The 16,764-nt window shown below is 39.4% G+C and overlaps 1 protein-coding gene across 6 annotated transcripts in view; it reads left to right on the forward strand.

Moving 5' to 3' along the window:
- cpeb3 (cytoplasmic polyadenylation element binding protein 3) overlaps window positions 1-16,764 on the forward strand; it is a 102,168-nt gene that overhangs the window by 23,469 nt on the left and 61,935 nt on the right. For 4 of the 6 annotated variants that reach the window (XM_080205568.1, XM_080205569.1, XM_080205567.1 and 1 more), the window contains exons 3-4: window positions 5,558-5,717; window positions 15,310-15,369. In XM_080205568.1, the coding sequence (XP_080061694.1) occupies window positions 5,558-5,717; window positions 15,310-15,369 (220 nt within the window). The remainder of the gene's footprint in view (window positions 1-5,557; window positions 5,718-15,309; window positions 15,370-16,764) is intronic. The other 2 variants (XM_080205571.1, XM_080205572.1) reach the window with 1 other exon arrangement.

The raw sequence follows: 16,764 nt of genomic DNA on the forward strand, positions 1-16,764 counted from the left end.
CAGTATCTCACCATGTCCTATCCCCATAATCATACGTGTTTTGCCCTGCTAATCCCCCTAACCTACACATCTTGACATATTTAGGGGCAATTTAGCATGTTCAATCCTTCTAACCTGCACATCTTTGGACTGTGGGATGAAACCGGAGTACACAAAGGAATGTGCAAACTCCACACAGGCAGTCATCCAAGGCTGGAATTGACCTGGGTCCTTGGCTGTGAGGGAGCAGCCATTATATTATCTTGTATTTGTTTCTTTCAGAACATATTACCTCAGTGCAAACAAAGTTTGGAAAAGCGCAGAATGTTAATTTTGTTTTACTATCAAAATGTCTGTTTGAGTCTTTAATCATCCTTTAACGTAGTGAATTTGATAAAGTCACTTTGGCGAATAAAATTCATTTTTAGCCACACTCCATTGATTTATGTGTCTGGTTGTGAGTGTATGTGTGAGAGAGAATAGCAAAAATAAGGAATGTAATAACTGAAACAGAATGCAGCGTATCCAAGTTAGTGCTGAAAGTAAACATGCCTCATCGTTTCTGTGATTTCAACAAGGCACAGATGAAATATCGTGCCTAATGTAAGAATGCCGAGAAACAGAAGGACTGGAAGGGGAACACCAATTCTCAATCATAAGAACATAAGAAATAGGAGCAGGAGTAGGCCATCTAGCCCTTCGAGCCTGCCCCGCCATTCAACAAGATCATGGCTGATCTGAAGTGGCTCAGTTCCACTTTCCCGCTTTCTCCCCATAACCCTTAATCCCCTTGCCTACCAAAAACCTATCTACCCGCGTCTTAAATATATTTAGCGAGGTAGCCTCAACCACTTCAACGGGCAAAGAATTCCAGAGATTCACCACCTTTTGAGTGAAGAAGTTCCTCCTCAACTCCATTCTAAACTGCGCCCCCCCCCCGCCCCACACAATCTTGAGGCTGTCATTTCTGAGCAGGAAGAACCTCTCTACCTCTACCCTATCCATCCCTTTCATCATCTTATACGTCTCAATGAGATCTCCCTCATTCTTCTAAACTCTAACGAGTACAAGCCCAGTCTATTCAGCCTCTCTTCATAGCTCAACCCCCTCAACTCTGGTATCAGCCTAGTAAACCTCCTCTGCACTCCCTCCAAGGCCAAAATATCCTTGCGCAGGTGCGGCGACCAAAACTGCACACAGTACTCCAGCTGCGGTCTCACCAGTGCCCTGTACAGTTGCAGCAAGACCTCCCTACTTCTTATATTCAATCCCCCTCGCTATGAAGGCCAGCATCCCATTTGCCTTCCTGACCACCTGCTGCGCCTGTAGGCTGGGTTTTTGCGACTCGTGCACAAGGACCCCCAGGTCCCTCTGCACCGTAGCTGCAGTTTTGCGCCCTGTGAATAGTAGTCCTTCCTACCATTATTCCTACCAAAGTGGATAACCTCACACTTGCCAACATTGTATTCCATCTGCCAGATCTTTGCCCACTCGCTCAGCCTATCTTGATCCCTCTGCAGACTTTCCACACCCTCCGCACAATTTGCCAATCCACTTATCTTTGTGTCATCGGCAAATTTCGACACCTTACACTCGGCTCCTTCCTCCACATCATCTATGTAAATGGTAAATAGCTGAGGCCCCAGCACCGATCCCTGGGGCACTCCACTAGTCACCAACCGCCAATCCGAATAGCACCCATTGACACCCACTCTCTGCCTCCTATTTGACAGCCAATCCCCTATCCACGCTAACACCTTACCCCCAACTCCATGCCCCCTAACCTTTTGTAACAATCTTTTGTGCGGCACCTTATCAAACGCTTTCTGAAAATGGAGAAACACCACATCCACCAGTTCCCCTCTATCCACCGCACTAGACACATCCTCATAGAATTCCAATAAATTCGTCAGACGAGACTTCCCCTTAACGAAACCATGCTGCGTCTGCTCTATCAAACAAATCAGATAATTCTTAAGTGGCTGTTAACTGTTATCAGTATTGTGTGTCTTTCCACCAATTTCTTGTCTCACTTGGACTAGTCTTCAACACTTTTTTTGGTTGAATATTATGTTCTGATGCACCTTAAATGACATGCAGTAGCATTTGTGAGTAAAGACCAACTTTTGAGTCGTTAGTGGTGCTATGCCAAAGTCTTCACTGCTGTAATGCAAATAGTTGGATCGAACTAGATACTTGACATTTCATGAAATTAGAAAATTGTCAATGACGGGTCATTGAAGTTGCAAGTTCAACTGGTTTCAAAAATACGTTTTCTTAAAAAAAAATACATAGGTCTATATAATGTTAAAATAGAATGAAGGCCTGCAAAATCACTAAACTACTTCATATTCTTCCAACAGCAACAAGTCAAAACTTAGATAACGGACTAGCAATAAATCATGAACATGCAGCAATTAAAATCTACCAATAAAGCATAGTAGAATTTAAAACAGTTGAAACTCAAACGATTTTAGCCATATTTTTCTTAACTGGAATTTCTAAAATGCCTTGTAAAGATATTTCACAGTCACATGATGATGCTAATCAATAAAAATCATCCGTTGTGTTGAGTGGTTTTAGCAATGTTTTTATATGAACCCTTCCCAAAAGCCTTAATCAAGAATTAATGCTGCTAGTTTCGGGGAGATAATGACACAGTCTGAGCATTTATAGAATTTCACCTTGTTCGCCGACAGGTATCTGTCTTTTTATTCATTCAGGGGGTGTGAGTATCGATGGTTGGACCCATTCCTAAATGCCCTTGAGTTGAGTGACTTGCTAGGCCATTTTCAGAGGGCATTTAAGATGTGAGTCTGGAGTCACATGTAGGCCAGGTAAGGATGGCAAAGTGCCCAAAAGGGCATTAGCGAACTAGATGAGTTTTTATGACAGTTGTTTCAGGGTTGTCATGAGACTTTTAATTCCAAATTTTTATTGACATCAAATTTCACCATCTCCCGTAATGGAATTTGAACTCAGGTCCCCAGAGCATTACCGTGGATCTTTGAATTGCTAATCCAGTGACAATGCCACTATGCCACTGCCTCCCCTTCACCCCCACTACCTGGTAGAGTGAAAGGTTGATTCACAGTTGAGAGTGTATATTTTCTGTGGTATGAAAAGGATTTTTAAAATTTTCAAATTGAAAACCTGCTCAATCTCAATTTTTCATATGAGCTCTTCAGATAGATGACATAAGGTGAAGATAGCTATCCAACTATGAAAAAAAGAATGATGCTGTTTTTCCTCAACTTAATTAGAGTTCTGTTCTTTTGGATATGCTATTATTCCCGTTGTTGTTCGGTAACCATGCAGCATTCTGCTAAACCCAAGGAATTATCCAGTATGACATATACTGCATTCTACCTCCTTCATCCTCTCGAACTCAAATTCCCCTCTGTTTTGCAGCCGTACCTCAGAGCTACTCTATGATGCCATCAAGGTTGAGTGCATCTCCTAACTGCCACAGTGCACAATACGTCTTCCCCATTATTGCTAAACCCCACATATAACCTATAGCTCTGCTGCATGTTTGTCGTCTTTCTGTACAGCTGGGCTGTTTTATGAACAGAAATGAAATGGAGAAAGAAGATACAATTGTTGGTTAGCCCAGTTGACAGGTCAGTACCAGCAGCACGGTGGCACAGTGGTTAGCACTGATGCCTCACAGTGTCAATCTCCCCACATCTGCATGAGTTTCCTCCAGGTGCTCCAGTTTCCTCCCACAATCTGAAAGATGTGCTGGTTAGCTGCATTGGCCATTCTAAATTCTCCCTCAGTGTACCTGAATAGGCCACTGGAGTGTGGTGACTAGGGGATTTTCACAATTACTTCATTGTAGTGTTAATGTAAGCCTACTTGTGACACTAATAGATGCTAACAGCATGGGTTCAATTCCTGTGCCGGATGTGGTTATTCATAAAGGCCCATCTTCTCAATTTTGCCACTCACCTGAGGTGTGGTGATCCTCTAGTTAAATCACCACCTGTCAGTTCTTCCCCTTTTTGGTATAGAAGGAGTACTCTTTAATCCATAACTCCCCTTATTCTCTATCATTGATATTTGCTTACAACGTCAGTTACAGATTTCCTTGTTCTCTCTAAAATTAACCAGAATTTGTCTACTTCAGTTAATATAAATTAGCTCTGTTGCTGGAGTGAACATTACTTATTGCATTACAGGTCTATTGTTATAAAACGTTCTTCAATTACATGAACAAGTTATGGAAGATCTGCTAGTAATAGCATGTTAGTACATTTAGATGTTAAATTGCAAGTACCAAGTGCCGTGTACTTGGATCATGCATGACATTTACACACATTCTTCAGTCTGCAAACTTCTATCATCAAACTGATATTGCACCCTGACATTAGAGTTGGTAAACTAATAATCCTGACATTTGGGACAGTTTAGCTACAGAATAGTTGTTCATTACATCATATAATCTCCCTGAATTTATGAAATCAGCGTGTTAATTACAGTGAACAATGTTATTGGATGTTACATGAGATAGAGAAACCTGGAAATACTGAAGTTATTTATAAATGGCAAATGTTTAATATTTTCAGCATCTGAAATGCACATGCAGGATCATCTTAACTGTGGCAGCATATTGTGATTTTTAACAATAGTTACCATTTGTGTAGTCATTGTAAGGGACCAATCATTATTGGTCTTGAAAAAGTAAACTTGGTGTTAATATATACTTAGAGATTTTACGGTTACTTTAAACATCAGCTTTATGTTTTTATGTGTAGGAGTTGACTAAGATTAGGACTGTTACAGTTTCTAGGCTTTCATTACTCTTTAATTGTCTATTCCTGAACCTGACTATTTTTGGGAGTGTGTCCAAGCTTGCTATTCTTTGAATATTTTTGTGCTCAGATCTTTTGGATAAGGAAGTCACGTGCTCAGGGAATCCTGTCCAGTTTGTTTCAGCCCTGGTTTGATCTTGTGCTTAAACATTATTCTGCTTCTCTTTGGAAGGTGGCAGAATAACACTTGGTATTGGATTTTAGTTGTCAATCAAATATACCAAGTATATAATGCAGTGAAAGAAGCAATAACATATTTGTTAAGCTTGACTAAATAAATAATTGCTGGACAACTCCTCTGCTAGGCTATGGTATGTAGTGTTTTCTTGCATAATAGTTCTCTTGTTATTTTCTCAGTCTATTGCAAATCAATGGCAATGGCAGTTAGAGTCTGACCTAAGTGGAAGGCAGGCTAATAAGTACCTTCCAAAGATGATCTGTATCAATGAAAAATACATCTGATTACATTAAGAAATATTCATATTTAATAGTTTCTAGGTTCTTGCTTAAGCATGTGCAAAACCAAATCCGCAACTGTTCTATGAAAATCAGAGCAGAAGAAAAGCTGATTCTGTTATCTCCTTTTGTATCCTGATTATTGAAAAAACCCATGCCAAGATAAATCTTGAGTAAACAAGATTACGACCGTTTGTGTTTATTGCAATGAGTTTATATGGATTTCAGTGCTTCATGGTGATGTATTTGGAATTCCACAAAACTGGCAATTGCCTCCAACAGTCTCTTTTCCTTTTATCTTATAGGATCGCAATCGACCCTATGATGCATTTAACTTGCACTCTTTGGAGAATTCTTTAATGGATATTATGAGGAGTGACCATGAGCCTCTCAAAGGTAAACACTACCCTCCCAGTGGCCCACCAATGACTATTGCCGATATAATGTGGAGGAATCATTTTGCAGGTTAGGAATATTCCTACATCCCTATATATTTGATATAGATTCGTAAAAATACAAAACATGAACTTTCAATGTATGTTTTTGATTGATCATCCATGATTTACTCTGTCACTTACAAAATCTTGCATGTTTCTAATGACAAAAGAGTTTGCAGATGACTTTTGAGAAAATCCTTAAGAAAATGTCCATGACTATTCTTTCATTTTTAAGAAACTAGCCCGCATGTTCCTGATCCTTTTGTATCAATGAGATGTCTGTTGAAAATAACTACGTGAAATAGGTTTTTTTTAATTGGGTTGTTAAAACTTTGCAAGCTTTCTCTGTTACTTCTCGCATACTTACTTCGGATTTTGATTCACTTGATCAGCGAGAGGGAAGACCTGAATGGACATCGATTTTCGTCTTTTCACAATGTTACAAATGCTTTTAAACCCATTTTGTTTCTACAATGATTTTTTAAATTAAAAATTGTAGCATTATTTCTAGTTTTCATTGTGAATTTTACCTGATATTTTTCTTTGCTTCACAGTTATATTAACTGTTTCCTGGCTTTTGAATACTGTTTTTTCCTTGCATCACAATAGTGAAAATGCTTTGTTTCACCTGACTGCGAAATGCTTTTGGACACCCTGAGATTGTGAAAGCACTATAAGAGTGCAGTCTTTTTTCCCTTTTGGGAAGAGCTTATTACCCTTTTTGCCATGTTTGCTTCTAACTTTATATATGCTAGCCTTTTTTCTATGTTTTAAGTTTGCGATATGCAATTCCAAAACCCAATGATTTTATTTGCCTTACGTATTGAGATTGTGGTGAAGCGATTCAAGGAAACCCCATTTTGCACTTGAGCTGGTAGTGTAGAAGGTGAACATTAAAATTTTCTCTGAATCAATTGATTTGTTACATACCACAGTTCACAGGAGATGGCCTTTGACTTGGCTATTTGTACAGCTTTAAGGTTCATGTAATGTGCAATTAGTCACCTCACTGTCATATGTATTCTACTAGTGAAGTTGGTCTCTCACCCAAACAGCAATTGTTTAAATATGAAAATCATGGCAAACTTCAATGAATAGAGGAATACGCTTAAGGCAGATATAAAAATTGTGAATTATTTTCAATCCAGTAAAGAAAACTGTGATTAAGAACCAGTAGTCAATGTTTTTGCAAGGATGCTGAAGGAACAGTTGAACAGCGCTGAAGATAGAATTGTGGAGGGCACAAATAATTGGCTGCAATACTACCAGTTAGTAAAAGGGTTAAGTGAAATAATCCAGATTAATAGTAGTACAGTAAAAATTGACTTAAGTGCAGTTGTAGCTCACTTTATTGACAGTATCAGGGATCACTTGGTCAAAGTTCCAATGATGATTGCTTTTTAAAGAATTCCTGCAGATCTGTGGTAAGTATTGCTGGTTGTTAAGTGAACTACAACATGAGCACTAAATAGAAGTAAAGCATTGCCAATCCATGGAAAGTGCAACTAATACAAGTCTGTGGCTTGCCTTAGTCATATCTCCCATTATTTGTTACATTCTGACATTGTTGAATGCTGTGGCTTTAAAACATTACAGTCTTGATTGTAATTCCAGAAATTGACTTAATAAATTTTAGTATTTATGTCTGGCCCGGGAATTCTGGTTAATTGGAGTCAATTGAAAGTGATGTTTTATATCGGAATCCTGTATACGTAGCGGAGCTAGGAATGATTAGAAGGATTTATTCACTGAAATAATAATCTGATAGTAACAAATTCTGATCTTTTTCACCTGGAAATGTTGGGAAAATACAGGTTTCAGCCATGCCTGCCACCTCTAGCCTTGCCTTTTCCAACATTGTCCTCAGTGGCCACTTGATTTCCACATCAGTTCGTTAAACTCCATTGCTCACAGCCTTTACCATACTTCTTTCTCTCACAGTCGCCCCTATCCTTGCTGTTCTACAGTGTCCCACAATGTGAATTTCAAACTTGTAAGTTGCATATTTCCTGGTAACTGTATCCAACTCTGTGACATTCTGTAGTTGCACCTTTACATTGCAGGTTTGCATGTTGGACATTTGCTCCTTCACTCCATGAGGCACAGAGGATAATATTCGGGCATGGATTGAGAATCAGTCATTAGACAGAAAAAGGTATAGGAATAAGTGGGGTAATTCTCAAGTTGGCAAGCCGGGACAAGTGGGGTAGCACAAGGATCAGGACTTGGAGTACAGCTGTACAAAAACTACGTCAGTGATTTGGATGTGGAGACCAAAAGAAATATCTCCTCTTTTGCTGATGAATCAAAGCTAAGAGGGAATTTGAGTTGTGACGAGGATGCAAAGTGGCTTCAAGAGTTTTTGGATAGGTTAAGTGAGTTGGTGAGAACATAGTAGATGGATTATAATGTGGAAAATTGTTAAATTATGCACTTTGTGAGGAACATCAGGAATACTGAGTATTTTTTAAATGGTGAGGGATTGGGAAGTGTTGATGTTCAAAGGGATACTTGTTCATCAGCCAATGAGAGGTAGCATACAGCTGCAGCAAACAATTAGGAAGGGAAGTGGTATGTTGGCCTTCACTGCAAGTGGCTTTGAGTACAGAAGTTAATATGCCTGGCTGCAGTTGTGTATAGCCTTGATAAGACCATATTTGGAGTACTGTTTACAGTTTTGCTCTCCTTATCGAAGGAAGGATTATACTTGTCACTGAAGGGATACAACAAAGGTTTACCAGGCTGATCTCAGTGATTGGGGGGTGGGGGTGGGACGGGGGGGCGGGGGTTGGTGTTGACCTATGAGGAGAGATTGAGTTTTGCGGTCAGTACCACAGTGATAGTATTTGTTACTGACCTTGGCTGCTCACAAAGATTGAGCAAGCTTTTGTGCATGGATTTCACCTTTCCCAACATGAATTACATTCTGGTACGAGCTTTGGGAATCTCTGACCGGCAACAATGATTTAACAACAAAGCAGCACATTGAAGAATTCTCATAGGCAGAAAACCAAGGAAATAACAAACAAGTTGTATCATTCACTTTGAGTTTTGCAGAAAGTAGAATGTGGATTGGCATATACACGTGGGATAAAGGTAGAAGCTGAAATATCGTGAACTTCAAAAAGAAACAAATCTATGGAATTTTTTGGATCATAGATTGGCAAGCTTTAACATTCCACCACCCCTTCCAAAAAAAGCCCCACCCCTTCAAATGTAATATTAGTTGCTCAGGCCAGAGGTTTTTCTGAATAACTGTGACTTGTACACTCACCGCCACGCTCAAGCTCAGTTAGCGATGACCAATAATTTGGCCTTGCCAAAGATGCCCCAGGAAACTTGAACAAATTTAAGAAGAAAATATGTTGCGCTTCACTCAGCAAGGGCATAACTTTTAAGGATTTTACAGTGAGGATAACAGTGTATGGGTGTAAGTTCACATTAATTCTTGATTTCTAACTGGTATCCTTCCATCTGCAAGAATTTCAGCACTAATATCACTGACAAGCCTCTGAATTTCCACGTTTAGTTGCCTGTATGAATGCCGGGAGTTGGTGTCCATTTCAGATTCATAACCGCAAACGCTGACAATGTGCCATTATTATAACTCAAACAATAATTTTGGGTTAGAAAATAAGCACTGGTGAGTCTTAAGAGTTGAGCTCGATACTAGGGTAAACTTGATAACACAACCCTATTTTTTTCCCTGAAAACCGTGGGAATGCAGTATTCGCCCTTTGCGATAGTTACCAAATGACATGTGATACATGTTCTTCAACTTATTTGCGTCTGCAAGTTATTTTGCAACGTAACATGTGTTTGCAAATAGGTCAAATAAAACAGTTTTTCTACCTATCTCTTTCATACCATGTGTGTCTGTTACTAAAAGCCCCTTATTGTGATTTCTGTTCAAGCCAGAAAAACCCAAATTCCTATATCGTGTCAGAGGCCTGAGGATACACTATATCGACCTTCATTGTCAGCCACTGTCTCTTGAATATATCCCCTGTGTCTCAATTACCAAAAATAGATAATGTCTTCATGGTGTGGTTTGACCTGAGCACTGTACAGCCAAAGAATGATTTCATCCAAATTGTGTTCTACTGATTTGGTTATGTTATTTGACATTCAATCTGCTTCCTGTGCTTTGCATTGGTTAGACAATTTGAGTATTAAATCTACCTTTGGCACCATCTCACAGTCCATTTGAGATATTTCTTCATCAAAATATTTAAGTTGCTCCTGCCCTCATTCGACTTCCCTCTCCTACGCTCAAAACTACCCACTTGAACTCAACTTTTTGAATGACTTGTTTAGCTATGCAAGTAGATGTGGACTGCCAATCATCTGAACTGCCTTCCTCACAGCACTATGGGTGCGCCTACATCTCATGGTCTGCAGCAGTGCAAGATGGCAGCTCACCGCCACCTTCTCACGGGCAATTAATGATGGCCTTAAATTCAGACCTAGTTTGTGATGTCCCCACTCTCTCCCTTCCCCACAAATGAATACATCGTTTGAGTCACATCACAATGTGATCTGCAGTGAATGAGTATTTACCATTTGGGGATCTGAGCTACCTGTTTAATAATGCACAGTTACTACCATACTTATTCATAAAACAGTTTTAACAGAAAATTTCTTATGCCCTTTTGAGTGGATGAGAGGAAGATAAAGAAACTTGTATTGAATAATGGTGGAAGAGATAGGAGACATGCTTGAAAGTAATGGTCCAAAAGGGAGGCCAGAAAGGTGTAAGATGCGTAATCTGCATTTGATCTCCCATGGGTAGCAGGGATTACATTTTGAGCAGTGCATATAATAGACTAGATTGAAGGAAGTAATGAAGTGTGTTGTGACCTTGGATAGTGAGGACAAAGGATGTAGAAGACCTGGTGTTACACCTGTGTTTGCATGGGAAGATGATGTGTTGGGGATGACTGAAGAGTAAACAGGGTGTCACAGAGCAGACAACCTCTTTGGAATGCTGAAAGGGGGAGTGAGAGATATTTGGTGGTGGCGTCGCACTGCAGGTAGTGGAAAATGATCAGCTGAATGCAGGGGCTGGTGGAGTGGAAGGTGAGGACAAGGGGAACCATATTATAGTTCTGAGAGGAAGGGGAAGGGGTAAGGGTAGAAGTTCAAGAAATGTAGCAGATGCTTTGAGATCTGTGATTATGGTGATTAGGTATGTTGCAGTCTTCTGGACTCAATATTGAATCAACAATTTCAGACCAGAAACTGTGCACTGTTTTGTTTCCTTTCCATTGCTTGTTTGTTTCTTTAGTCAGCTGAAGACCTACTCTCGACTAACTATTTGTTTTCTTTCTTGCCCCACCACCATTCCCTTAGGCCATCTAAGACTTTTGTTATTAAATTTCCAGTCATTCACCTATCACATACCTTTCTTTTGACCTTGTTGTCCCCACCCCTTGCTCAAAACCTATTACATTCCTAACTTTTCTTGATTCTGATGAAAGGTCACGGATTTGAAACATTAACTCTATTCCTTTCCACGTGTGCTGCCATAACCTGCTGAATATTTCCAAGCATTTTCTGTTGCATTTCAGACTTTCAGCATCTCCACTGTATTTCTTTTCGATTAGACGTTGAGGAGTGCCTTTTTTCCTCCCCAAAAGGTGGAAAAGCAAGAGCGATTTGGGCAAAGAATTCCAGAAAGTAGGGCAGAGGTCAACACTGGTGCAATGAAGGGATGGCTGCGTGCAAATAACATAGCACGAAATGTTGCTTTACTACATTTAATTGAACAATTGGGCAAGTCACATAATTAAGAGTAAGTCATTATATTTTAAAATTAAATTGGCAGTGGACGTGCTAATCTATTAAAATGATGGTTGCAAAGCACAGGCAAGTCAGTAAATATTTGCAATGAAATCAGAGCTGACTAGCGCCCAGTCAGCTGAGATCATGTGTGCAGCATTGTAGTTTCGACCACTCATCTTTCTCTTTTGAAGAACTGAAATCCAGCTGGGTGAGCAAACAAAAGCCACACAGTGTAGTTAAGAAACTGATTACATAAAATCTTTCTTTCTGTCTCTTTCTGCCGCCACCCCCACCCCCCCAACCTTCTCACCACCACCGCCCCAGAAAAAAATCTGCATCATTAAACCATAAGACAACAAAAACTATGGGTTTTATCGATGAGCATTTGATATTGCCATAACTAATTTGTGCTGGTGCCTTGGAGAGCAATCCCATTCTCCGATGAGGCTTTACAAGTCACTTTGTATCAATAGGTTTGAGAGCTTCAGTACTTCAGAGATTTGGTCCATATATTTGGAAATGCCAGTGATCACATCTGGTGAACTCTGAGCATGAAAACCATCAGGCAGTGTGGCCTGAGGTCGGTCTGCCTGCCTGCCTGCCGTATTTAAATTTGGTTAGCAGAGCAACCTGTCAGTGGAGCTGATGTCAGTTTTTCAGGTAATGGAGCAAGAATTGACCAGAGATTGTCACCAAACATTCAGTTGTTCTTCATCTTTCACTATGTATTTGGCTGGCTGCTGCTTGACTTGACGCTGAGCATGACAGAGCTGCTGTTGTCTGTTGGCATAGTGCTCTAGCCGCACAGGCTGATGTGATTGGCAGTGAGCAGCATTTGATTTGGGAAGGTCCTGGTGTAATCGAAGGTTTACATTGATATTAGCCTGTTCCAGGGGCTTTCTTGTTGCAATCTCCTTATGTGAGAGGGTGGGATGTTGCTCAGGACTGGAAGTCGGGAGAGTTGAGTTGATTGGATGGTACCCAAGATGGTACCCATGGATGTATTGAACTGGGTATTTGCAAGACTGGTGTGGGATCAGAGTCACCACCGGATCTAAAACAGACCTGTGAAGCTGTATGAAATGCATAAAATAGCTGATGCTTTCAAATCAAAATGTGTGAGGATTGAGATTTCTTTCTGATCCTTGTGAAAGCCATCAACCTGAGATGTTACTCTTCCTTTCACCACAGATGCTGCCTGTCCTGCAAACCTGTTTCTAGCATTTTTATTTTTGATGGAACTTTGTGTTTTTTTTAAACAGCGTTCCTTAATTTAGAATACTTCCTATGTTTTAACTAGGCTTTAACAAAATGTGTCTTGTCTTCAAGCATTATTTATTTCTATTGTTAACATGGTCTGCTGAACATGATCAAATTGGGTTTTAATCTACAGTGCAAGCAAGAATTGCATCTGTCGATGTTTGTTGATTCATTAATAACTACTTGTGACTTTAAATATCATAACGCTTCAGGCTTTCTTCCATGACTCTTACTTGGTGGCTCTGAATCATTTTTTATTGTAGATGGACTGTGAACTTAACGTTGCATGTTCCTGTGTACTATGAGTGAAAGTGTGTACCACTGGTCCTTAATTAGGCACAATGTACAATAGCATGTTTTCAGACCATTGCCTTCAGGCTCATGTTAATGATCAGTTTTATTTACAAGTTGCATGATATAGAGGAGGAAGAGAAGTGCATTCATTTTATTAGTTCACATGCAAAATCTTTTGCACTGCATTTTAGTGGTTTTCAAATTTCTGGTAGAACCTTACATGGGAGATAGCACTATGATTTGGCAGCAGCTCAAAGGAACAAAGAGGAGACTGTAACATAACTAGTCAGTTTTCTGTTGAATCAGGCTCTTTTGGTAATCAAATTATTTCCAGTGGTCAAGCAATTTAGATATTCACTTAGCATTTATGTGGATATGATATAAACAGCAGTCTTCCTGACGTCAGTTTTTGACACTTAACAATTAAAACTACACTTATTGTTAATTGTAGATTAGTTGAGTGTTTTATTGTACTCTCATTCTCAGCATTAACTGGGGCTTCATTTGTGTTACTATATATCGGAGCCGACTGAAACTGGTTGTTGGGTTTGGAGATGCATGTTTATAAAGTATATCTCTAAATAAAAAGCTTAGCGTCTGCAAAGATTAGGCTCTTTTTCTAGCCTTCACTGTGTAGCGACCTGGAATAAGATAATCTATTATACTTGTATGCCAATGAGTGGCATGGTGGCATAGTGGTTAATACTGCTGCCTCACAGCCCTCGGGACACGGGTTCAATTCCAACCTTGGGTGACTGTCTGAAGTTTGTATGTCTACCTTGTGTCTGCTTATGTTTCCTCTGTGTTCCCTCCAGTTTCCTTCCATAGTCCAAAGATGTGTAGGTTAGGTGGATTCATGGGCTAAATACATGAGTTTACAGGAATAGGGTGGGGTTAGGCCTGGGTGCAATGCTCTGTTAGAAAGTCAGCGCAGACTCAATGAGCTGAATGGCTGCCTCCTGGGCTGTAGGGATTCTGTAAATGCTTTTTAAATAATAAACGATCCAAATCCCTTTTAAGGTTCATGGTTCATGTTTTGACCACAAAATATCTTATCAAACACACTTGGCCTAACTTTTTAGGTTTTTTAGGTCAACAAAGGTTGTCCATTTCTTGTTGAAACCGGATGTAGTTGAACTGTTCCTTTGCATTTGCCATTCCTGTGACAGAAACAAGAGAACTATTTCAACTTGTAGTTTTTTTAAATACTTTCTTGTGATGTGGGCGTCGTTGGAAAGGTCAGCATTTATTGCTGATCCCTAATTGCACATGAACAAAGGGGCTTGCTGGGCCATTTCAATGGGTGGTTAAAAGTTAACATCATTGCTGTAGGTCTGGAGTCATATGTAGGCCAGGCTGGGTAAGGATAGCAGATTTCTTTTTCTGAAGGACATTAGTGAACTAGATGGGTTTTTACAACAACCGACAATTGAACTTTCAATTCCAGATTTTTGTTGAATTAAAATATCATCTGCTATGGCAGGATCTGCATCTGGGTCCCCAGAGCATCACCCTAGGTCTCTGGATTATTAGTCCAATGACAATACCACTACTCCAGCATCTGAAGCTTGGTTTAAATTATACTTGAGATGTCTAAAAATACGTATATTTTTAAAAATCCCTGTTTCATGCAGATTAAAAAAAACTGCTGTTATCTCATTCTGGTATAAATATTATAACTTTTTTTGTAAACGATTCACAGTTATAAGTTGTGATATTTGTTGTTTTTACTACGTGTGACATTATAGAGTTTATAGCTTCTTGTTTGTTAGAGGCATCTTTGTAAATTTTGGGGTTTATTGCAATCCTGTTCAACTCTGACTTTTTAAAAAGTGATTAGACGCGGAATCAATATGTTGTATCCTAAATTAAGTAACACGTCTATAGGTGGAAATATTTTGCCTAAAAATATGTTGAAGCTACAATATATAATTTGAGATATTTCCTCTCCTCTTCCAGCCGCATTCAATTTGTACAAAATGAATTTTGATGTTAGGTTAAAGTTAGCTTTTTAGGGCAGGTAGCATGATATGATTATAGATTTAATAGCGTGAAGAAAAAAGGAAAATTGTTCTTTTGAATCATAACGAAAGGTCTACCTGTTTTTCAGTTTAGGTAAAATGTAATATGTGTGTGCTTCAAGATAATTTATTCTTCCAAAAGACTTGGATTAACCTTTTTTGAGTTGCATAGTGAGACCAATTATGGTTTAAGTTATTGAGTATGGAAATATAGGTCAGAAATACTAATAACTTTTTCAGTAACCTCTTTTTATTTTGCAGGTCGCTTGGGCCTTAATTTCCCTCATCCAGGAACAGATAACCTTGTAGCACTAAACAATAGTAAGTACTGCTATTTCATGTAATTCCTACAATGCGTTCAAAAAGTATTCCTTAATTTGAGAAAGCGATTTTCATCTAAGTATACTTGAAAGCTTAAAATGAAATAAAATAAGCTGTACACCACATAATCATGATGGCACTGAGTTTTATTCATGATAGGCAATGGTAGCTGCTGTCCTGGGCAATTTCTGCATCGTAGGAAATGTGGTAATGGAACATATTCCCCACACACACACACACACACACACACACACACACACACACACACACACACACACACACACACCCCTCCCCCCACCAAAGAATATAATTTCTTCATAAATTTTGTAGAAGTACATTGCAAAACATTACAAACTTGAAAATGGCAGCAAGTGTCATAAAACTTGACTTGTCTCCATAAACTCTGTTCGATTCTTAGGTGCCTCAATACAGTTGTAATTCTTTTGATATTTTCCATATACATTCCATGTCAGGCATACAATCTGGGGGCAGAACATTTTGAATTGAAAAATTACAAAAAGTGCAATTAAATTCAACTTTCCTTCATACAGCATATTCTTGCCTGAGGTGCCTCAATACAATTCCAATATTTTGATATTCAAATTCAATGCAAGACATCCAGCCAGAGGAATTGTACAAATTTTCCAGCCACTTGATGTACTATGGCCAAAAGACTTTAGACAGCGAGCTTTCTCTGTTGCGCCTCTCTGACGGCTGTGGAAGCTTTAGTGTGCCACTCAGCAAGGTGGTCCAGCACCTTGAAATGTGCTAGTCTGCAACATTCGGTCGAGGATAACACTTGGCGCTGGAAAAGCAGTAGGTTTTGAGCAGACCAAATTGCTCAAATTCACTGAATTGTTGAAACTCTGGTTGCAATTGATGTTTGTCTTAATGTCCACGCCCACCAAGTAACTAATAGAGCACAAGGTCCTGCGTAGCAGAGCTGCTTGGAATGATTCTCAAGAAAAAACACTATCTCCTCAGCAGGGAATTTAAGATTCAACAAATTGTGAAAATGCTTATCAAATCCCATTTGTAAGGTGCCAAACAAATTTGGGCACAGCGCCTCTACATTCCATTTACTTCACCTCAGGAAGTGAGAAGAAGTGAGAAGCAGGATTCAGCTGCAGTTGTGCTGGTGAATTCTGGTGTTGCCATCATGCTCGTGATGCATGAACTAGGTCTCTTCATGAGACCACTTGAATTAAACTTTCTCTGACCTTGTTTCCAGACAGGTCTCCATTATTGCAGAGGATGAGAGGATTTGTAGGTGTGCAGACAAAATTCTCTGACAATGCTTTATTAACCAAATTGGGTGTTTAAGGAATGTGCACATTTATATTTTAGTACACCTATGGATTTGAGTTCTAATTAGTATGATTAGCTCTGTGTTAT

The sequence above is a fragment of the Carcharhinus amblyrhynchos genome, chromosome 17 (assembly GCF_965287045.1).
Source record: "Carcharhinus amblyrhynchos chromosome 17, sCarAmb.v2.hapA, whole genome shotgun sequence".
Taxonomy (NCBI): Eukaryota; Metazoa; Chordata; class Chondrichthyes; order Carcharhiniformes; family Carcharhinidae; genus Carcharhinus; species Carcharhinus amblyrhynchos.